The sequence below is a fragment of the Chiloscyllium punctatum genome, chromosome 19, assembly GCF_047496795.1.
Source record: "Chiloscyllium punctatum isolate Juve2018m chromosome 19, sChiPun1.3, whole genome shotgun sequence".
NCBI classification, from domain to species: domain Eukaryota; kingdom Metazoa; phylum Chordata; class Chondrichthyes; order Orectolobiformes; family Hemiscylliidae; genus Chiloscyllium; species Chiloscyllium punctatum.
In genome coordinates, this window is record NC_092757.1 from 86,062,457 (window position 1) to 86,086,863 (window position 24,407).

Genomic DNA, 24,407 nt, shown 5'->3' on the forward strand with positions numbered 1-24,407 from the left:
TGCAGTTAAATGGTTGAAGGAAGAAGTTTGAACATAAAGCTTGAGGTACAATAGTCCACCTTACTCGGTCGCAAAACCTTAGAACAAATAAAAACCCATTAGAGCAAGTTCAGGAGAGGAATGGGCAGTGTAAGGTATCCACCAAACCGAATGCAGATAGAGAGGTTACACCAGGAAAAGTAGAGGGGAGATGGAGAGGTTCGAAATGAGAAAAAGGCAGAAATGGTGACTGGCAAATTTCTTCTAAAACATTATCGGGAGTTTCAAATAGATTTTACTAACGAGACTTCTTTTTGCCCCACAGTGTGTATCGCCTTGATAAATTCGATGATACTTGGAGCAATAAGGACAGTGGTGGGTCATGTCTTCACCAGTGACAAGTCAGTAAAAACAAACCTTCAAACCTAAACATTCATCAACACATATTCACCAACTCGTGTGAATGCTCTTTGCCATCCCTCTTTTCATTTTCCAGAGAAATTGTTCAGCTGGTTGCAGAAGTGATTCCACTATCTGCTACGTTTCATCTGTTTGATTCTATCTCGGTGAGTATTTCAGGGTCTCAATGGTATAACCAAAGAGGGGAGTGGTGTGAATTGATTGGGGTTTTTCAGATTACCAACATATTGAATCAGGGATGTTTATGGAAGACTTTCCTCTGGGCGGGGCCAAAACTCCGAGCCATGAATAGAAGATGGTCACCAATAACTCCAATAGGGGATTCGGGAGAAATCACTTCAGCTGGAGGGCTGGTAACAATGTGGAACCTACTACCACATGGTGCTGTTGAGTTGAACAATTTCTCCTTAATTTAGAGGGAAAACAAGGAGAATTAGGGAGAAAACTCTCCGCTGGCTGGAGTCATACCTAGCACAAAGGAAACACAGATGCTTCCCTCCTATAGAAACCACAGCACAGTCGACATAACCACTGTGATTATGTTCTGTATGTCTATTTTGCAGGGTGTATGTGCTGGAGTGTTAAGAGGAGCTGGAAAACAAAAACTAGGAGCTATCGGCAATCTGATTGGCTACTATCTAATTGGGTTTCCCATTGGAGTCTCTCTGATGTTTGCTGGAAAACTTGGTGTGTTTGGTACGAATTTTATTTGATTTTCCCCTTTGTTCTTTACCAGAAATGATCAGATTCTGCCCACTCTCAGTAAAGTACTGAGGATATCATTCCATTTTGGGATCACTGGAAGGACAATGACATTGTGATTGTTCCCTCATTGGGGTGTCATGTGAGTCTAACCAGCCTCTGTGTAGTTTCTGAGATCAATGTCTCTCTGTGCCACTAGCTAGGGTACCATCCCCCCATGGCTAGTTCCATCTGTGACCATTGACATTGGAATATTGGCCAGAGGTGAGCATCAAGCTGGGCTAAGATAAGGGCCTGGCCCAAACTCCACACATGAAAATTCCAACGTTGTGGATTGTGATTAGGAGTGGAATCCATGGGCTGGACCCCTCGTGGCACAGATCTCACAGTGCTGAGGCTAAAGGTGGTCAAATAGAGCCATGAAGGCTGACACCAGTCATCCGATAAAGGTGAAGGGTTTCATAAATATGAGTGGAAGGAACACTTACCCGTCGGTGCTGTCCCCATACTCACTGCACCTTTGATATCTTGCAGGTCTCTGGTGTGGAATGCTCATTTGTGTGCTTTTACAGTTAGTTTTCTTTCTGACACTGATTTACAGAATCAACTGGAATAAAGCATCTGATGAGGTAAGAAAAGAGAGACGATTAACTGCAGCAATTGTTTTGCTTCTCTCCCTACCCCTTTGACTCTTCGTGTTGTGTTCTGTAGCCACTTGACAAAACAGTCAGTACATCTTCCTCATATCTCCAATTGTCATTCTTCATCTGGCCAGCAGGGGTTACTATCCCTCCAAATGGAATAGTGTAAACTTTTCTTTTACTGATTACTCCTTTTAAACCTCAAGAATCCATACCACGTGCAGAATAGCATAACAGTCCAAACTGGAGTAACTGCACAGAGGCTGGTATCCCGTCACCAAGTCCCCCTTTATTTACATGTGGAGAGTCCTTGACACTGATCCAGCTCCCTCAGAGTCAGCTCTCAGAGTGAACAGAGCCCCTGACACTCCTGTTTATATCTGTCAGCCAGGAATCCCTGATTAACTGACCCAATTGGGGAAATCGTATTCTATGAGGTCCACCTGGCTGACCTTGTTACAATCACTACATAACTGTTCTTGCCTCCTCCTTGTGGGTCTGCTCCTGGGCCTGGCCAAACTGGCCATCAACAGGTCCAGGCAGCGGGATGTGGAGGGAGTCGTTAGGGCCGACTGCCTGCCCCTCTTCCGGGGTTACGTTAGAGCCCGGGTGTCCTTGGAGAAGGAGCACGCGGTGTCCACCAACACCCTGGAGTCGTTCAGGGAGAGGTGGGCGCCGCAGGGAGTGGAGTGCATCATTTCTCCCTCCAACTCTATTTTGATTTAGTCCCTACCCTCCCCTTCACTGTTTTGCTCACACAGCATTGCCCTGTGGGCAGTGCTTGTCACTGGCCACTCGGGTGTCTTTCCTATCTTCCTGGTGGTAGAAATTGAATAAAAAAAAAAAAAAAACAGGAGTGGCCCTTTGATGTGAAGGGCAGTGCTTGTCACTGGCCACTCGGGTGTTTTTTCATATCTTCCTGGTGGTGGAAATTGAATAAAGATTCGTGCACTTTGTGTCTTTCACTGTGTCTCACATCTGCACACACACACACACCATGGGTGCTGGGGAAAAAAATAAGCACTACCGCACTTAGGCGGTAGTGTGGTTGTAAAAAGAAAAAAAAAAGGAAAAAAAAAAGAAAAAAAAAGAAAAAAAAAGAAAAAAAATAACTGTTCTTGCCTCCTCCTTGTGGGTCTGCTCCTGGGCCTGGCCAAACTGGCCATCAACAGGTCCAGGCAGCGGGATGTGGAGGGAGTCGTTAGGGCCGACTGCCTGCCCCTCTTCCGGGGTTACGTTCGAGCCCGGGTGTCCTTGGAGAAGGAGCACGCGGTGTCCACCAACACCCTGGAGTTGTTCAGGGAGAGGTGGACACCGCAGGGAGTGGAGTGTATTATTTCCCCCTCCAACTCTATTTTGATGTAGTCCCTACCCTCCCCTTCACTGTTTTGATCACACAGCATTGCCCTGTGGTTTGAAGGGCAGTGCTTGTCACTGGCCACTCGGGTGTTTTTCCTATCTTCCTGGTGGTGGAAATTGAATAAAGATTCGTGCACTTTGTGTCTTTCACTGTGTCGTACATCTACACACACACACACACCATGGGTGCTGGGAAAAAATAAGCACTACCGCAGTTAGGCGGTAGTGTGGGGGTTACAAAAAAACAAAAAAATTTAAAAAAAGATAAACAGGAGATCTGTTTGTCAAAAAAAAACTGTTCTTGCCAGTCAGAGGTACCTAATTACTATAAATTGCATTCATGAATTTGATTTAATTTGTTCACTAATTGGATATGGATGGTGCTGGCCAACATTTATTGCTTGTCATGAGCTGCCTTTGAACTGAGTGGCTCACGAGGCCATCTCTGAAGGAAGCTTGCTGTGTTCTTCCGGCCTCCTGATTGGCCAATCTCTGGGGGCCATTGCTGTGCGTCTGGAGTCACATGTTGGCCAGACCAGGGACAAAGAACAAAGAAAATTTACAGCACAGGAACAGGCCCTTCGGCCCTCCAAGCTTGAGCCGATCCAAATATACTGTCTAAACCTGTCGGTCAATTCCTAATCATTTGTATCCCTCTGCTCCCCACCTACTCATGCATCTGTCCAGATGCATCTTAAATGAATCTACCGTACCTGCCTCTACCACCTCTGCTGGCAACGCGTTCCAAACGCCCATCACCCTCTGTGTGAAGTATTTGCCGCATGTATCCCCCTTAAACTTTCCACCTCTCACCTTGAAAGCATGACCTCTCATTATTGAATCCTTCACCCTGGGAAAAAGCTTGTCTCCATCCACCCTGTCTATACCCTTCATGATTTTGTAAAACCTCAATCAGGTCCCCCCTCAATCTCCTTTTTTCTAGTGAAAATAAACCTAACCTACTCAACCTCTCTTCATAGCTATCACCTTCCATACCAGGCAACATCCTCGTAAACCTTCTCTGCACCCTCTCCAAAGCGTCCATATCCTTTTGGTAATGTGGTGACCAGAACTGTACACAGTATTCTAAATGTGGCCGAACCAATGTCTTGTACAATTTTAACATGACTTGCCAGCTCTTATACTCAATACTCCGTCCAATGAAGGCGAGCATGCTATATGCCTTCTTGACCAATCTTAGCAGGACTCATACACTTAATGGAAAGGTCCTGGGGAGTGTTGCTGAACAAAGAGACCTTGGAGTGCAGGTTCATAGCTCCTTGAAAGTGGAGTCGCAGGTCGATAGGATAGTGAAGAAGGCTATCATTGTATCACTCGTTCCAGAATTAGACTTGCCTAAATGCATCACCTCACATTTGTCTGGATTTAAATCCATCTGCCACTTTTCCGCCCAACTCTCCAGTCTATCTATATCCTCCTGTATTCTCTGACAGTCCCTTATGCTTTCTGCACCTCTACCAATCTTTGTGTCATCTGCAAACTTGCTGATCATACCAACAGTGCCCTCTTCCAGATCATTTATGTATATTACAAACAACAGTGGCCCCAACACTGACCCCTGTTGAACACCACTGGTCACCTTTCTCCATTTCGAGAAACTCCCTTTAACGACTACTCTCTGTCTCCTGTTGCTCAACCAGTTCTTTATCCACCTAGCTAGAACACCCTGCACACCATGTGACTTCACTTTCTCCATTAGTCTACAATGGGGAACCTTATGAAATGTTTTACTAAAGTCTATGTATATGACATCAACAGCCTGGTCTAACAACTTGGTCACTTCCTCGAAGAACTCTATTAAGTTAGTAAGGCATGATCTCCCCTTCACAAACCCATGTTGCCTTTCACTGATAAGCCCACTCTTTTCTAAATATAAATAGATTCTATCCCTCAGTACCCTCTCCAGCAACTTTCCCACCACCAACGTCAGGCTCTCTGGTCTGTAGTTACCTGGAATATCCCTACTTTCTTGTACAGGGGGACAACCTGAGCAACCTTCCAGTCCTCCGGCACCTCACCTGTATTTAAGGATGTCACAAAAATATCTGTCAGGGTCCTAACTATTTCCTCTCTTGCCTCCCTCAGCAATCTGGGATAGATCCCATCCAGTCCTGGGGAATTATCCACCTTAATAACCTCTAGCCTACCGACACATCTTCCCTACTTATGCCAACGTGATCCAGATTAATCAAACTTCTATCTCTAATCTCAACATTCATCATGTTCCTCTCCTCAGTGAGCACTGATGCAAAGTAATCATTCAGAATCTCACCCATTCTCTCAGGTTCAACACACAGCCTTCCTTAATTATCTTCAAGTAGACCAATCATTTCTCTAGTTACCTGCTTGCTTCTTATATAAGAATAAAATGCTTTGGGATTTTCCTTAATCCTGCTCGCTAAAGCTATTTCATGACCCCTTTTAGCCTGTTTGATTCCTCATTTAAGACTTGTCCTACTCTTCCGATATTCCTCCAGGGCCCGTTCTGTTCTTAGCTGCCTGGACCTTACATACGCTTCCGTTTTCCTCTTGGCTAGTCATACAATTTCTCCTGTCATCCATGGTTCACGAATCTTGCCCTTCCGATCCAGGTAAGGATGGCAAATTTCCTTCCCTGAAGGGCATTAATGAACCACATCAGTCTTTCCTAAATTGTCAATAATTTTACAGTAATCAGCAAATTCTTAATTCTAATTTCTTTTTTAACATTGAGTTCAAATTCCACCATTTGCCATGCCTGGATTTGAACCCAGGTCCCCAGAATATTAGCAGGGTTTCCTGGATGAACAGACATGCAATAATATCATTGGGCCTTTATCTCCTCTTGAGTTCTTTTACAAACATCATTAGTTACTAGTTTTGAAATCCTGAAAACTATTATAAGGTGTAACTGGGTTTACATCAATGTACAAGAATCAGAATTAATGAAAAGCTCACTTTATCTTTGTGGAATGTCAAAAGTTTCCAAAATGATAAAGCAAATTTCACACATTTTTATAATTATTTTCTTTTTCTAAATGTCAGTTTATCTTTAGTTTAACATAATACATTTATACATGTATTTCCCAGTGACCAATCTGATGTGTTTTCAGTTCCTAATTCACTGAGCGTCAATTCATCAGTTTAATGTGTTCTCTACTGGCTTGATGGCATCAATTCTGTTGCACTCCAAGCCATTTTCTTGACTCCAGTCCTGACTTAGAGAATTTCCTGCCACAGTTATGGCCAGATTCCTAGTTTGATAGATCTCCTTAGGCAGAGCTCTTTGAGGTTAGTGGTAAGTACCTTTGCTTTGTGGCTGAGCACGAAACTCCAGCTCACCAGGTCACTGGGCTCTCTCTCCTTGAAATGCCAGGTCTCTGGAGTGGATTAAGTGCACTATTAGTGATCAGTTAATTTCCAACCTATCCATCTGTTGTCATGTTGTTGTGTGCTTTGTTGAAAGGCTCTGGTTAATGCAGGTGTGGTGCAAGATGTGGATGCCTCAAACAGTGCCTCTGGTGGTCAAATGCGGGATATCTCAACAGGTAAACAGGCACGTTGTGCTGTCTTTAAATCACTGCTTAATAGCAAATATGACTACACGCTAAGCTTTCATAGTGTATGTTCATCAAATTATGCAAAGTGACAATTTATTACAGAACTTCACCTGCAGGAAGCCATTCAGCCCATTGTGTCTATGCTAGCTCTTCAACCAGCATTATTACTGAGTGCCATTATCCTGCCTTTTCCCTGTTCCCTTATGCATTGATTTAATTCAAATACTCAGCCAATGCTGTCTTCGGGGCTCCATTTGAAATTGTTGCTATCACACTTCCAGGCAGTGCATTGCAAACCTGAACAACTTGTGAACAACCTGCAACAGCTTTGTTCATTTACTGCATTACAAATCACTGTAAATCGGTGCTCTCTCATTCTCAATCCTTTCACAAGCAGGAACAATTCCTCCCTACCTGCTCGATCCAAATCTCTCATTTCTCACCAAAGCTTCTTTCCGATCTCCTTTCAGTGTTCTTCTTTCTGAGAATAGGACCAAACTCTCTAATCTATCTTTGTAACTGGAGGGGAATATCCCTGGGACAATTCGAGCCCATCTATCAAACTGAATGGTGTTGATGAAATTTTTTTTTTATTATTTCAAAAATATACTTTATTCATAAAATGATTTGATGGTCTGTACATTTGGTCATGCCATACATATGTCCACATTTACAAACACAGATTCGAATTTATCATTGTCATATACAGATCTGTGCATTTCTCAATCTTATGCATATATTTGGCTGAGGCATCAGCAGAGCCCAAAAAACGTCCGCATGGGCCCCCTGTTCTTCTTTAGGCAGGCCGATCTTACACGGTGGTCTTTCCCCACCGCGCCTTGGCGGCAGCTGCCCCAAGCTTCAGTGCGTCCCTCAACACGTAGTCTTGGACCTTGGAATGTGCCAGTCTGCAACACTCAGTCGGGGTCAACTCCTTCAGCTGGAAGGTCAACAGGTTTTGGACCGCCCAGAGAGCATCCTTCACCGAGTTGATGATCCTCCAGGCGCAGTTAATGTTTGTCTCGGTGTGAGTCCCAGGAAACAGGCCGTAGAGCACGGAGTCCCGCGTCACGGCGCTGCTCGGGACGAACCTCGACAATCACCACTGCATTCCTCTCCAGACTTCCTCTGCATAGGCACATTCCAGAAGGAGGTGTGTGACAGTCTCGTCCCCCCCGCAGCCACTTCGAGGGCAGCGTGCGGTGCGGCAGAGAGTCCGGGCGTGCATGAAGGATCTCACAGGCAGAGCCCTTCTCACCACCAGCCAAGCCACGTCTTGGTGCTTGTTGGAAAGTTCTCGCGATGAGGCATTCTGCCAAAGGACTTTGACAGTCTGCTCAGGGAACCGCTCGACAGGATCCGTCCTCTCCTTTTCCCGAAGGGTCTCAAGGACACTACGTGCTGACCACTTCCTGATGGACTTGTGGTCAAAGGTGTTTTTCCTCATAAATTTCTCCACGAAGGACAGGTGATACGGAACGGTCCAACTACTCGGAGCGTTCCGCGGCAGCGAAGCCAGGCCCATCCTTCGCAACACCGGGGACAGGTAGAACCTCAGTACGTAGTGACACTTGGTGTTTGCGTACCGGGGATCCACACACAGCTTGATGCAGCCACACACAAAGGTGGCCATCAGGGTGAGGGTGGCATTGGGCGTGTTCTTTTCCCCCATTGCACCGGTCTTTGTACATTGTGTCTCTTCGGACCCGGTCCATCTTTGATCTCCAAATGAATTGGAAGATGGCCCGGGTGACTGCGGCGGCACAGGTCCTGGGGATAGGCCAGACCTGTGCCACATACAACAATACTGAGAGTACCTCACACCTGATGACCAGGTTTTTTCCCGCGATGGAGAGCGACCGTTGCCCCCATCTGCCTAGTTTCTGTCTCATCTTTCCGATCTGCTCCGCCCAGGTCTTGGCGCACGCCCCAGCCCCCCCGAACCAAATACCCAGCACCTTCAGGTGGTCAGTCCTGACGGTGAAGGGGATAGAGGATTGGTCAGCCCAGTTCCCAAAGAGCATGGCCTCACTCTTGCCTCGGTTTACCTTGGCCCCCGAGGCCCGTTCGAACTGGTCACAGATGCACACGAGTCTGTGCACAGACAGCGGATCCGAGCAGAAAACAGCGACGTCATCCATGTACAGGGAGGCCTTAACCTGCAGGCCCCCGCTGCCAGGAATAGTCACCCCTCTCAGGCTCGCATCCTTCCTGATGGATTCGGCAAATGGCTCTATGCAACACACAAACAAGGCGGGTGAGAGGGGGCATCCCTGCCTGACTCCAGATCTTACAGGGAAGCTATCTGATTCCCACCCATTGATTGAGACTGCACTGACAATGTTGGTGTAGAGCAGTCTGATCCAATTTCCGATTCCCTCCCCAAAGCCCATTTTGGAGAGGACATCCCTCATATATGTATGCGATATCCTGTCAAAGGCTTTCTCCTGGTCCAGGCTGATGAGGCAGGTGGTGTTGACGAAATTCCCACTGCCACAGATGCTGTAATTCAGCACCCGATTCTGATTCACTCCCTGAAGCCCTCATGGAGATCAACCAGGAGACAGTAACTTTTAAACCACATGACTAAAGTTATATAGTCCCCAGGAAGTTGAAAGTAGACGCAGTATACAAGGGAGTGAAAGGCTATTGAAGGGACTGCTGTGTGCAAATTTATTTAATTAGATTTTAACTTGATTCAATTGATTCATTTGATTCAAAGGAACAAATACATTTCCACCTTTTTAAAACTGTTTGATTTCCTTTTTACTCTTGACAGGAGGAGATGTCCTCAAGCTAGCATCATCCAACTATTAATCTCAAGAGCCAGCTAATGTTCTGGGACCTGGGTTTGAATCCAACCATGGTGGATGGTGGAATTTGAATTCACTCAATGTCTGGAATTAAGAATCTAATGATAAACATTAAGCCATTGTTGAAAAACCCATCGGGTTTACAAATGTCCTTCAGGGAGGGGGCCTGCAGTCCTTACCTGGTCTGGCCTACATGTGACTCCAGACCCACCACAATGTGATTCACTCTGTAAGGAATTAGGGGTAGACAATAAATACTGGTCTGGCCAGTGATGTCTGTATCCTGTGAATGAATAAAAATCATTCAGTCAATGTATTGATTACAGTGTTCAACGATCTAACTTATGATCATTCAGTTGCTCAAACTGACCTGTGATGTTTGATGGTTAATGATTTGGTTGCTGAACTTTTGCCAGTTTTGGTCAGCTTGCTGACTGAGTGACCACATGGTTTCATGTTAACGGCTCTGACAATGCCCAGTACTTGTCTAACTCAATGGTGACACAGTGGCTCAGTGGTTAGCACAGTGCCAGAGACCTGGGTTTGATTCCAGCCTTGGGTGACTGTCTGTGTGGAGTTCCCACATTCTGTGTGTGGGTTTCCTCCCACAGCCAATGATGCAGGTTAGTTCGACTGACTATAATAAATTGCCCTTACAGTATGCATGGATAGGATGGAATGCTATTTGGAGGGTTGGTGCAGACTCAATGGGCTGAATGGCCTTTCCCTGTACTGTTGGGATTCTATGAATTCTTGTGGAGGATTATCAACCGCAAGTAGAAATTGAAACAGATCATAAAGATGTGGAAACATATTTGCTCCTCAGAAACAAAATGAACCTAATTCCCATGTAACAATCCTTTAAAGGGATGGGGCAATGCATAAATACATCAGTGCATGTTAGTCTACTATTTGGTGGTGAATTGTGACAACTCCTTAAGCCCAGGAGGATGGTACAACAAACCTTTAATAGACAATGAATACAGAGCATCTGTGTTGAATTAATCCAAACCTGAGTCCAGGGTTACATTGGCCACTGTATTCCTGACAGAATTGGTCTTCTGTACAAAGACCCAGTGGGTGACTGGGAGTCACGGAGGAGATCATTGGCTGATCACCAGCCCACCTAAAAACAATCAGATCCACTGGTGTCACCATGTACTCACAACGGTTCAATGTGACTTTCCTTTACAGATGTGGACACAGGAAACAGAGCAGTGAATCCGATTCCTGATGTTTGTCAATCGGAACCACAGATAAAGGAGCACCGGGTGATGGATGAGGCTTCCATTGTGGACACTGGAGTCACTGTAGCCGGAGAAATCCTGTCCACGAAACAACTGATCATTCGCCGTGGGCTAGCCTTCCTCTCAGGACCCCTGATCCTGGCCATTGGACTGGTGATACACTTCACTCTCTCAAAGGACATGTAGACCCCAGGGAACAACCCCAGGCAGATCACGGTTACTCACTGCAGCAGGAATAGTGAAGGTGTGACCAGAGGACAACATGAGGCCAAAGTTCACTCAAAAATATGTTCTTACTGATGAACTCCAATCGACTACTAGATAAACAATAAAAATGAATTATTACCAAAAAAACAGCTATGTACCAATTTCCAAGTATTTCATCAACAGTTGAAATCTCAGATGGACAGTATTCGGGTTTAAGGTCGAAACAGCATTTCCAATCCAGTCAAGAATAGCTGCCACCATTGGTCAGTGTGGATGTCTGAGACTAGACAGGAGCAGTCTCAGTTACACACACCACTTATTCTGGGCTCCTTCATCACTAACCTTTGATATATTTACCGTTCAGACAGGGCCTCCACTTTGGGGATAGTTATATACAGTCATTTGGAAGGTAGGTGTAGTGATTGTAACAAGGTCAGCCAGGTGGACCTCATAGAATAGGAGTTCCCTGATTGGGGCTGTTAACCTGGTGCAATCAGGGAACCCCGGCTGACAGATAGAAACAGGATTGTACCCTGGAGTTGTTCAGGTAGGCGCCGCAGGGAGTGGAGTGCATTATTTCCCCCTCCAACTCTATTTTGATTTAATCCCTCCCCTGCCCTTCACTGTTTGATCATGCACCATTGCCCTTTGATGTGAAGGGCACTGTTTGTCACTGGCCACGCGGGTGTTTCCTTTCTTCCTGGTGGTGGAAATTGAATAAAGATTCGTACACCTTGTGTCTTTCACTGTGTCTCACACCCGCACACACACAACATGGGTGCTGGGGGGAAAAATAAGCACTACCGCAGTTAGGCGGTAGTGTGGGGGGACAAAAGAAAGCGAAGAAAGAAGAAAAAAAGAATTGGAGTAAAAATAAAAATAAAAAAAAGATAAAAAATAGAAACAGGAGTGTCTTCCCAGTGCAAGGCTCTTTACGTGGGAATCCTCCCACTTTCTCTCGGGGATCTGGGGTGGAGGGTGCTGCACGCAGCGGTCCCCACAACCGCAGATTGCGGTGGTTCAAGGACTCCCAGCCCAACTGCCTGGTCTGTGGTGCTGCGGAGTCCGTGGACCTTGTATATTTTGGGCATGGGTATTTGCACTCCCATTTTGATTTTCCAAAAACCTCCTTCTCTACTTTTGGTTGTACTTCAGTCCCACGCTCTTGATCTTCGGGCACCAGGTAGGGAGGAGGGAGGGCAGGTCTGAAGACCTCCTCGTGGGTCTGCTCGTGGGCGTGGCCAAACTGGCCATAAACAGGTCCAGGCAGCGGGCCGTGGAGGGGGTCGTTAGGGCCGAATGCCTGCCCCTCCTCGGTTACGTTAGAGCCCGGGTGTCCTTGGAGATGGAGCATGCAGTGTCCACCAACACCCTGGAGCTATTCAGGGAGAGGTGGGCGCCGCAGGGAGTGGAGTGCATTATTTCCCCCCCAACTCTATTTTGATTTAATCCCTGGCCTCCCCTTCACTGTTTGATCACACAGCATTGCCCTTTTGATGTTAAGGGCACTGCTTGTCACTGGCCACTTGGGTGTTTCGTTTCCTCCTGGTGGTGGAAAGTGAATCAAGATTCGTGCACCTTTCACTGTGTCTCACACCCGCACACACACACAACATGGGTGCGGGTGAGAAAAAAAGAACAAAAATGAAACAAAAATAAACAGGAGTGTCAGAGGTTCTGTTCACTCTAGAGCTGGCTCTGAGGGAGCAGGATCAGTGTCAAGGACTGTCTGTGTGTAAATAAAGGGAGACTTGGTGACAGGAAGCCAGCCTCTGTGGAATTATTTCAGAGGTAGCCATAGATGCCTTCAGCCTTGAACCCAGACTCCATGAACCTTATTGCTTCTGGTCAAAAGCAAGCAAGGAAATGATCTGCTGATGATCAACTATCATCCAACCTCAGACAATGAACAAAACGACTATATAGTGAACACCAACAGCATCAAACAAGGAGGGTAGAAAGGGTGCATAATCTATTTTGGTTAGAAACCTCTATGTCCATTGGTAAGAATGGCTTGGTAGTACTGCTACTGATCAGATTAGCTGTGTCCTGAATTACACAGTTGGCAGAACAGGCCTATGTCTGTGATGACAGAAATAACACAAGGGAGTAACATAGTTGACTTTGTCCTCATCAGTTTTATCTTTTGCAGATATATCAACCATGTTGTTGGTTGAAGTAACCTTGTAAGATTGTGTCACCTGCCAAATCAACTAGCCCTGAAAATGGATGGCACTGGAACGTTGATTTTAAACTCAGTCTGGAGTATACTTAATAACCCAGCCTCAACTGCCCTCAGCAGTAAAGAATTATAAATATTCATACCCTCTGAGAATAGAAAAACCTCTTCATCTCTGTCTTAAATATGTGCCCCCCCTACTCTGAGGTTACAGTCTCTAGTCTCTACTGTCCCACAGTGGGAGAGAACCTTCACACATCTACCCTGTCAAATCCCCTTAGAACATCTATGTTTCAGTACAGTCTCCTTTCTTAAACTCCAATGAGTACAGACCTAACCTACTCAACCTCTCATAAGAAAATCCCTTCATACCTGATATTAGCTGAGTGAACCTTCCCTGCACCATCTTCTATGATTTATGGATGAGGACTCTCAAATCCCTCTGTTCTGTGGCTTCTGCCATTTAAATAATATTGAGCTTCTCTATTCTTCCGGCCAAAGTGCATAACCTTGGGAGATCAAGTTGTGTCTTCATACTCTCCACCATGACTACGTGGCGTTGCACTGCTATGTAAATGCAAGTCTTCCTTCTCATTGCTAAAATGTAAAGGTTGGAGAGCAGAAATACTGCTTCTGAATATATTCAGTGGCTGAAGAGCAGCAGTCAATAAAGTGGATAAAATGTTGAACTGGAGAGTGAAACGTATGTGAGACGTTGTCATTCTAAAACTACCCAGGGTTCTGATCTGGCACCATCAGGCAGGCATTGGATTCATCAAATAACAAAGAAAACTTTAAGGGTTGGAGGTGGGGCAGAGGTAAAAGTGAGATTTTTCTATCCAAACGGTGCCTTTCATGTCCTCAGGAAACCCTGAAAATCTCTAAAGACTACCTTGAAGGGTAGTCATCATTATACCGTAGGAAACAGTTTTCACATTGCTCCCTCAAACAATGTTTGAGGGATAAATATCAGCCTGGATGCCAAGGAGATCTCACCAGATCCTCATTGAAATGGTATCAAGGAAACTTTACATTCATTTGAGAGCATTTGTTTAATGTCTCAGTCTAAGCAATTCTCACACTGGAGAATTCCTTCAGTGCTGTGCAGGTTAAGTAGATTGCCTGTGGTATAGTGCCCAAGGATTCATAGGTTACGTGGATTAGTCATGGGAGATACAGGATTACAGAGAATAGGGTTAGGGGAAAATGGGTCTGGGTGGGATGCTCTTCCGAGGGTCAGTGTGATCTCGATGGGCTGAATGGCTGCTTCTGCACTGTAGGGATTCTATGATCTCTGTGTTTTAGAGAAGGCAGCTAAATGGTGCCCAACCTCTGGGGAGAAAAGTACAGCAAATGATACGGAGATAAACAAAACTAACAGTAAAACTTGTGAATGATGCACACTGTCGTATACACCTCAAAATGGAGCTCCTGCACTCCTGTCCATTTCTTTCCAAGTATGACTGTTTTGTTTACTGGATTAATCAGGAACAGAATTGGACTTTAAATATCACAATTAAGGCAAGGCACATACCATTTAATTAGACAATCATATTAAAACAGTTGGGTGGTTATTTATGGCACAGATTCAGTGGGCCAAAGGGCCTTTTTCTGTGCTGTAAGCCTCCATGACTCTATTTCAGACTGAAGTCAGAGAGATATTTCACACTCTGAATAGATAACTGTAAGATAAGATAAGGTGTATTCACTGATTCACTGCATGTTTTATTTCCCAGATTTAACTCAGAGGACACTCCAGTTGTAAATCCACAGCATTTTTCATTTAATTAACCTTAATCTTACACGCATCATCCCTGACAGAGCCCAGGTCAGCTTCTGGAACATGGTCCCTGTGATGTGAATTCCGTGTGCCAGTCTACAGACTATAGCCATCTTAATCAGTTAACAGCCATCAGAATCAAACACAGATTAAATAAAACCATTGAAGATATCAGCAAAAAATATAGCGAGGGTGACTATCGACTCTTTCCGATGGACAAATTAAGATCATTCAAATGCCCACCCTGATGTACTACTCATATTACGCTACTTAACTAAATAAGAGCTCATGGTGTTGACGATGGTAAGTTAGCATTGACAGAGGATTGGCTAACTAATAGAAGACAGAGTGTTTGGATAAGGAGCATTTTCAGGATGGCAATCTGTAACTAGTGAGTGCCACTAGGTTTGCAATTATTTACAATATATATTAATGACGTGGAGAAGGAAAGTGAATGTTCTATCACTGAGTTTGTGGATGACACAAAACTAGATGGGAAGGCAGGTGGTGAGGATGACACAAAGAGACTTCAGATGGACATAGACAAGTTAAATGAATGGGCAAAGACTTGGCAGATGGAACGTAATGTGGAAAAATGTGAGGCAATGTACTTTGACAAAAAGAATACAGGAGTTGCATTTTTTTTAAATGGAATAAGACGACAGAACAGAGTGATTTGGGAGTCCCCATGCATAAATCACCAAAACCCAGCATACATTCAGTAGGTCACAGGAAAGTAAATTGAAAGGAGTAGAGTATAAAAGTGGGGAGGTTTGTAAAAACCATACAAGGAAATGGTCAGGCCACAATTAGAATAACTATGAATAGTTTTGGTGCCCTTGTCCATGGATACTCCCCATCTCCTCCTCCACTACATTGATGACTACATTGGCACCACCTCGTGCTCCCGCGAGGAGGTTGAGCAATTCATCAACTTCACCAACATATTCCACCCTAACCTTAAATTTACCTGGACCATCTCTGACACCTCCCTCCCCTTCCTAGACCTCTCCATCTCCATTAAGGATGTCCGACTTGATACCGACATTTTTTACAAACTCACCGACTCCCACAGCTACCTGGATTACACCTCTTCCCACCGATGTCCTTCAAGAATGCCATCCCGTATTCCCAATTCCTCTGTCTACCCCATATCTGCTCCCAGGAGGACCAGTTCCAAAACAGAACACACCAGATGGCCTCCTTCTTTAGAGACTGCAATTTCCCTTCCCACATGGTTAAAGATGCCCTCCAACGCATCTCGTCCACATTCTGCACCTCTGCCCTCAGACTCCACCCCTCCAACCGTAACAAGGACAGAACACCCCTGGTGTTCACCTTCCACCCTACCAACCTTCGCATAAACCAAAGCATCCATTGACATTTCCGCCACCTCCAAAAAGACCCCACCACCAGAGATATATTTCCCTCCCCACCCCTTTCCACCTTCTGCAAAGACCGTTCCCTCTGTGATTACCTGGTCAGGTCCACGCCCCCCTTCAACCCACCCTCCCATCCTGGCACCTTCCCCTGCCACCGCAGGAATTGCAAAACCTGCGCCCACACCTCCTCCCTCACCTCCATCCAAGGCCCTAAAGGAGCCTTCCACATCCATCAAGGTTTTACCTGCACATCCACCAATATCATTTATTGTATCCGTTGCTCCCGATGCAGTCTCCTCTACACTGGGGAGACTGGACCCCTCCTAGCAGAGCACTTTAGGGAACATCTCTGGGATACCTGCACCAATCAACCACACCGACCCATGGCCCAACATTTCAACTCCCCCTCCCACTCTGCCGAGGACATGGAGGTCCTGGGCCTCCTTCACCGCCGTTCCCTCACCACCAGACGCCTGGAGGAAGAACGCCTCATCTTCCACCTCGGAACACTTCAACCCCAGGGCATCAATGTGGACTTCAACAGTTTCCTCATTTCCCCTTCCCCCACCTCACCCTAGTTCCAAACTTCCAACTCAGCACTGTCCCCATGACTTGTCCTACCTGCCTATCTTCTTTTCCACCGTCCCCCCACCCTGACCTATCCCTTCATCCCCTCCCCCACTCACCCATTGTACTCTATGCTACTTTCTCCCCACCCCCACCCTCCTCTCACTTATCTCTCCACCCTTCAGGCTCTCCGCCTGTATTCCTGATGAAGGGCTTTTGCCCAAAATGTCGATTTTACTACTACTCGGATGCTGCTTGAACTGTTGTGCTTTTCCAGCACCACTAATCCAGAACATTGGAGGCAGTCCAGAGAGGGTTCACCGGGTCAATCATAGAGTCATAGTCATAGAAATGTACAGCACAGAAACAGACCCTTTGACCCAACTCATCCATGCCAACTAGATAGCCTAAACTAATCTAGTCCCATTTGCCAGCAATTAGCCTATATCCCTCTAAATTCTTCCCATTCATATGCCCATCCAGATGCCTTTTAAATGTTCTAATTGTACCAGCCTCCACCACTTCCTCTGGCAGCTCATTCCATACACGCACCTCTCTCTGTGTGAAAAAAACTGTCTCTTAGGTCCCTTTCAAATCTTTTCCCTCTCATGTTAAACATATGCCCTATAGTTCTGGACTTGCCCACCCCAGAGAAAATACCTTATTTATTTACCATTTTCATGCCCCTTATGATTTTATAAGCATCTATAAAGTCCCTCCTCAGCCTCCAACGCTCCAGGGAAAACAGTCCCAGCCTATTCAGCCTCTCTATACCTCAAACCCACCAAACCTGGCAACATCCTTGTAAATCTTTTCTGAACCCTTTCAAGTTTCACAACATCTTTCCGATAGGAAGACCAGAGTTGCGCACAATATTCCAAAAGTGGCCTAACCAATATCCTGTACAGCTGCAACATGAACTCCCAACTTCTGCACTCAATACTCAATACTCTGACCAATAAAGGAAAGCATACCAAACACCTTCTTCACTATCCTATCTATCTGCGACCCACTTTCAAGGAGCTATGAACCTGCATTCCAAGGTCTCTTTGTTCAGCAACACTCCCTAGGACCTTACCATTAAGTGAATAAGTCCCGCCCTGAGTTGCCTGTTCAAAATGCAGCACCTCGCACTTATCTCCATTAAACTCCATCCACCACTCCTCTGCCCATTGGTCCAACTGATCAAAGTCCCACTGTAATCTGAGGTAACCTTCTTCGCTGTCCACTACACCTCCAATTTTGATGTCATCTGTCAACTTACTAATTATAACTCCTATGTTCACATCCAAATCATTCATATAAATGATGAAAAACAACCCTCCACCACCACCTTCTGTCTTCTTTGAGCCAGTTCTGTATTCAAATGGCTAGTTCTTCCTGTATTCCATGAGATCTGTATAACCTTGCTAGCCAGTCTACCATGAGGAACCTTTTCAAAAGCGTTACTGAAGTCCATATAGATCACATCTACCACTACACCCTCATCAATCCTCTTCGTTACTTCTTCAAAAAACTCGATCAATTTAGTGAGACATGATTTCCCATGCACAAAGCCATGTTGACGATCCTTAATCAGTCCTTGTCTTTCCAAATACATGTACATCCTGTCCCTCAGGATTCCCTCCAACAACTTGCCCTCCACTGATGTCAGGCTCACCGGTCTATAGTTCCCTGGCTTTTTCTTAGCGCTTTTCTTAAACAGTGGCACCACATTAGCCAACCTCCACTCTTCCAGCACCTCACCCGTGACTATCGATGATACAAATATCTCAGCAAGGGGCCCAGCAATCACTTCCCTAGCTCCCCACAGAGTATGAGGGTACACCTGATCAGGTCCTGGGGATTTATCCAGTTTTATGTATTTTAAGACCTCCAGCACCTTCTCCTCTGTAATATGGACATTCTATATCTTCCATGTCCTTCTCCACTGTAAACACAGATGCAAAATACTCATTTAGTATCTCCCCCAATTCCTGTATCTCCATACAAAGTCCGCCTTGCTGATCTTTGAGGGTTCCTATTGTCTCCCTAGTTACCCTTTTATCCTTAATGTATTTATAAAATCCCTTTGGATTCACCTTAACCCTATTTGCCAAAGCTATCTTATGTTCCCCTTTTTGCCCTCCTGATTTCCCTCTTAAGTATTCTCCTCCAGCCTTTATACTGTTCTCAGGATTTACTCGATCTCTACTGTCTACACCTGACGTATGCTTCCTTCTTTCTCTTAGAAACAGAGAAGGGTGGTGGGTAAGTTGTTGGAGGGATTTATACGTATTTGGAAGGGTCCTGAAGAAGGGTTACACCCGATATGTTGACTTCTCCACCTCCTGATGCTGCCTGGCTTTCTGGGTTCTTCCAGCCTCCTGCTTGTCTCCTTCTTTTTCTTGACCGAAACCTCATTTTCTCTCATCATCCAGCATTCCCTAAACCTACCAGCCTTACTTTCATAGGGGTATGGAGGGACTGCCTCATGAGGAGATGTTGAGTATTCATTGGGGGGTTAGACGAATGAAAGGATACTTTATTAAAACACACAAGATTCTTAGGGTACATGTAGAAAGGAGAAAGTGAGGACTACAGATGCTGAAAATGTGTTGCTGGAAAAGCGCAGCAGGCCAGGCAGCATCCAAGGAGCAGGAGAATCGACGTTTCGGGCATGAGCCCTTCTTCAGGAATGAGGAAAGTGTGCCCAGCAGGCTAAGATAAAAGGTAGGGAGCAGGGACTTGGGGGAGAGGCGTTGGAAATGCAATAGGTGGAAGGAGGTTAAGGTGAGGGTGGTAGGCCGGAGTAGGGGTGGGGGGCGGAGAGGTCAGGAAGAAGATTGCAAGTTAGGAAGGTGGTGCTGAGTTCGAGGGTTGGGACTGAGACAAGGTGGGGGGAGGGGAAATGAGGAAATTGGAGAATCAGAGTTCAACCCTTGTGGTTGGAGGGTTCCTAGGCGGAAGATGAGGCGCTCATCCTCCAGCCGTCGTGTTGCTATGGTCTGGCGATGGAGGACCTGCATGTTCTTGGTGGAGTGGGAGGGGGAGTTGAAGTGTTGAGCCATGGGGTGTTTGGGTTGTTTGGTGGGGGTTTCCCAAGGTGTTCTCTGAAACATTCCGCAACTAGGCGGCCTGTCTCCCCAATATAGAGGAGGCCACATCGGGTGCAGCGGATGCAGTAAATGATGTGTGTGGAGGTGCAGGTGAATTTGTGGCAGATATGGAAGGATCCCTTGGGGCCTTGGAGGGAAATAAGGGGGGAGGTGTGGGCGCAAGTTTTGCATTTCTTGCGGATGCAGGGGAAGGTGACAGGAGTGGAGGTTGGGTTGGTGGGGGGTGTGGACCTGACGAGGGAGTCACGTAGGGAGTGGTCTTTTTGGAACGCTGATAGGGGAGGGGAGGGAAATATATCCCTGGTGGTGGGGTCCGTTTGGAGGTGGCGGAAATGACGATAGATGATACGCTGTATATGGAGGTTGGTGGGGTGGTAGTTGAGGACCAGTGGGGTTCTGTCCTGGTGGCGATTGGAGGGGCGGGGCTCAAGGGCGGTGGTGCGGGAAGTGGAGGAGATGCGGTGGAGAGCATCGTCAATCACGTCTGGGGGGAAATTGCGGTCTTTGAAGAAGGAGGCCGTCTGGATTGTACGGTATTGGAACTGGTCCTCCTGGGAGCAGATGCGGTGGAGACGAAGAAATTGGGAATATGGGATGGCATTTTTGCAGGGGGCAGGGTGGGAGGAGGTGTAGTCAAGGTAGCTGTGGGAGTCGGTCGGTTTATAGTAAATGTCCGTGTTGATTTGGTCTCCCGAGATAGAAATGGAGAGGTCTAGGAAGGGGAGGGAGGAGTCTGAGACAGTCCAGGTGAATTTGAGGTCGGGGTGGAAGGTGTTGGTAAAGTGGATGAACTGTTCAACCTCCTTGTGGGAGCACGAGGCAGCGCCGATACAGTCATCGATGTAGCGGAGGAAAAGGTGGGGGGTGGTGCCAGTGTAGCTGCGGAAGATGGACTGTTCCACATATCCTACGAAGAGGCAGGGCATAGCTGGGGCCCATGTGGGTGCCCATGGCTACTCCTTTGGTTTGTTAATTCCTCTTGTGGGAGAGTCTATCACCAAATAACATAATCTCATTGTTAAGGGGTCACCCAGTTAGGACAGAGATAAGGAACAATTTCTTCTGTCAGAGAGGAGTGAATCTATGGAATTCTTTAGTGCAGAGGGCTATGGAGCCTGGGTCATTAAGTCTATTCAAGGCTGAGTTAGACAGATTTTTAACTGGCAAAGGAAGGCAAGGGTTCTGGGGAAAAGGCAGGAAAGTGGGGGTAAGGATAATCAGACCAGCCATGATCTCAGTGAATGGTGACTCAATGACTCAATGTGCTGAGTGGCCTATTTCTGGTCCCACGTCTTGTGGTCTGTGACCCCCTGACATAGCAGCAATATGCAGAATTCCAAACATTATTACATAAGACGTGACTATGAGGTATTTCCTGTCACACAGTTTCACAATGAATGATAAAATTAATGATTAGCTTGACTGTAATGTAAATCCTGGAAAAGTCTTGGCTTGCAGCCTGGTACCTCAAGTTCTCAATCTAAGCAGAATGTCTCTTGGCAAAGTAGTGATAAATTTATCAAATACTTTGGAATTACTACTGCAAGATCAACTCTGAAAAACTCTAATGGCCAACAAAAAGTGATCACAAAGATCAAAGAGGCATGACTAGTTTAGCTGATATTCCAAAACGCTTACTCATTCAACATGAGCGAAAGAATTTCAAAATCATTTATCTAATCATTCTGAAACACAAGAGCACAATAGCAAATGAAATCATTCAGCTCATTACACCTGTGTTGGTTCTTCAAAAGTGATCGTTCATTTGAATCTTATGCCTGCTCTTTTCCCATAGCCCTTCAAAATGTCCTTTACAAGTATTTACCTTATTATATTCAAAAAGTTGCTGGTGAATCTGTTTCCACCATGCTTTTAGACCATACACACTTGCTGAGTAAAAGTCTTCTTGTCTCTTCTCGCGTGTTTTTGCGAATTATTTTGAATTCAACTCCTCTGCAAACCGACCTTGCCCCACTGCCTGACCCAACACCAGTGGGAACAGTTTCTCCTGCTCTATGCGATTATCATCTTGTCTTAATTTGGAACATCTCTTATAACTCCTCTCTGAGAGCTCTGGAATAAGTCCAACAAAGCTACCCCACGGTCATTCAGGAGAATTTGTCAGAAGGATGGAAATTGCAAGCAATGGGGTCCTCTAATGTACAACAGCAGAGGGACCACTCTCCTGAACACAATGAACAACACATGTGAGTGATAACAGATTAAATACCGGAGTTTCACATAACGCAGTAGGCTGTCACTAAAAAAGGTAACGCATGGCTATGACTGACTTTTCACCAGGTAGTCCATCACCTCCATTGAAAACTTCTCTCTGTGTGTAGTATTTCAGGCTCTCTCTCCTGAAGTGGAGGTACTGTTGTTGGACTGGGGTAGACAAAGTCAGAAGTCACATGACTCCAGGTGATAGACCAACAGGTTTATTTGGCCATTCAGGGCTTCACCTGATGAAGAGGCAGTGCTTCAAAAGCTTGTGATTTCAAGTAAATCTGTTTGACTATAACCCGGGGTCATGTGACTTCTGATATTGTTCACTTCTGAAGAATCTGGCGCTAATTTTCCGGTTAAATCTGAGTCATGCATGTCCCAATCAGTGAGAAACAGTCTTGGTCTATCAACGTCCCTGTTCTCTTCAATACCTTCAACATTTTAATCAAATCATGCCTCACCATTTTAAATTCCCAGGAACATAAAGGTTTGTGTGATTTCTCCTCATAGTGTCATCCTTGGAATTCAGATTTCTTTCAGGTAAACCTAGACGACATCGCCATTGAGGTTAGATTATCCTTGCCAGGATGTGATGCCCAGAAATGCACACAGTTCTCCAGGTCTGGTCTAACAAAGGCTTTGGAAAAGTGTAATGTTTCTTCGACCTGGCCTTGTATTCTAGTCTTCTAGGTGGCCATGAAGTACATCAATGAAGAACCTAATGCTGCTGCACATATGTAGCTCAAAGGGAGGCCTTTGGATAGACAATAAGATCATAAGAAATAACAACAAGAGTAGGCCATTCAGCCCCTTGAGCCTGTTCCGCCAGTCAATAGGACCATGCCTGATATGATTTTCCTCACATACACTTTCCAACATTTTCTCTATAATCATAATTCCCAACTGGTTAAGAATCTATCTCAGTCTTTAATACACACGAGGACTCTGCCCCCACAGTTCTAAAGACTCACAACCTTCTGAGAAAAGGAATTCTTCCTCTTTCAGTCTTATATTGGTGCCCCTTAACTGTAGGATTACTCCCTTAAGTCCGAGATTCTGCCATGAGGGAAAACATCCTTTCAACATTGACCCCCCACCCCAAGCCCTTTAAGAATCCTGGGTGTTTCAATGAGATCACCTCTCATTCTTGTGAACTCCAAAGATAGTGATGAAGGAAACAAATCCACTTTGATTTTACGTTATTTAGTTTCGAGCTAGTGAGACTAATTGCACTATCACTATCACTGTCTGAGAATCATCAATTAACTCACTGCTGGCTCCAGATTGAGATCATGATCTGTGTAGTCTCCACTGTAATGACTGTGTTTTTCTTTCATTGAGAGCTTTTTAAAATTGTGGACTGGAATTGGAAGTGTTCTGCGAGGATTGTGGCATGTTTTCAAAAGAAGGTAACCTGGCCCTCATGGTAAGCATTGGGTACAATGCTGCTCAAACAAGCAATGGGTGAAATTAAGGTTGGAGATGGACTGGAGCTGAGGGTCACTGTATTCACACTGGAACAGAGGGTCACTGTATTCACACTGGGGCTGAGGGTCACTGTATTCACACTGGGGCTGAGGGTCACTGTATTCACACTGGGGCTGAGGGTCACTGTATTCACACTGGGGCTGAGGGTCACTGTATTCACACTGGAGCTGAGGGTCACTGTATTCACCTGGAGCTGAGGGTCACTGTATTCACACTGGGGCTGAGGGTCACTGTATTCACACTGGAGCTGAGACACACTGTATTCACACTGGAGCTGAGGGTCACTGTATTCACACTGGAGCTGAGGCACACTGTATTCACACTGGAGCTGAGAAACACTGTATTCACACTGGAGCTGAGGCACACTGTATTCATACTGGAGCTGAGGGTCACTGTATTCACACTGGAGCTGAGGCCCACTGTATTCACACTGGAACAGAGGGTCACTGTATTCACACTGGAACTGAGGGTCACTGTATTCACACTGGGGCTGAGGGTCACTGTATTCACACTGGAGCTGAGGGTCACTGTATTCACACTGGAGCTGAGAAACACTGTATTCACACTGGAGCTGAGGCACACTGTATTCACACTGGAGCTGAGGGTCACTGTATTCACACTGGAGCTGAGGCACACTGTATTCATACTGGAGCTGAGGGTCACTGTATTCACACTGGAGCTGAGGCCCACTGTATTCACACTGGAGCTGAGGCACACTGTATTCATACTGGAGCTGAGGGTCACTGTATTCACACTGGA

The 24,407-nt window shown here is 45.8% G+C and overlaps 2 protein-coding genes across 3 annotated transcripts in view; one reads left to right on the top strand and one right to left on the bottom strand.

Moving 5' to 3' along the window:
• LOC140491562 (multidrug and toxin extrusion protein 1-like) overlaps positions 1 to 10,984 on the top strand; it is a 73,903-nt gene extending 62,919 nt beyond the window's left edge. The window contains exons 13-18 of the mRNA XM_072589949.1: positions 305 to 380; positions 476 to 545; positions 963 to 1,095; positions 1,636 to 1,730; positions 6,568 to 6,649; positions 10,669 to 10,984. Coding sequence (XP_072446050.1) covers positions 305 to 380; positions 476 to 545; positions 963 to 1,095; positions 1,636 to 1,730; positions 6,568 to 6,649; positions 10,669 to 10,907 — 695 coding nt within the window. The 3' untranslated portion in view covers positions 10,908 to 10,984. The remainder of the gene's footprint in view (positions 1 to 304; positions 381 to 475; positions 546 to 962; positions 1,096 to 1,635; positions 1,731 to 6,567; positions 6,650 to 10,668) is intronic.
• LOC140491561 (multidrug and toxin extrusion protein 1-like) overlaps positions 10,858 to 24,407 on the bottom strand; it is a 69,292-nt gene continuing 55,742 nt past the window's right edge. The window contains exon 18 of one of the 2 annotated variants that reach the window (XM_072589947.1): positions 10,858 to 11,035. The gene's annotated coding sequence lies outside the window, so the exon portion shown is untranslated. Of the gene's footprint in view, positions 11,039 to 24,407 lie in introns of both variants that reach the window. The other variant, XM_072589945.1, reaches the window with a different exon arrangement.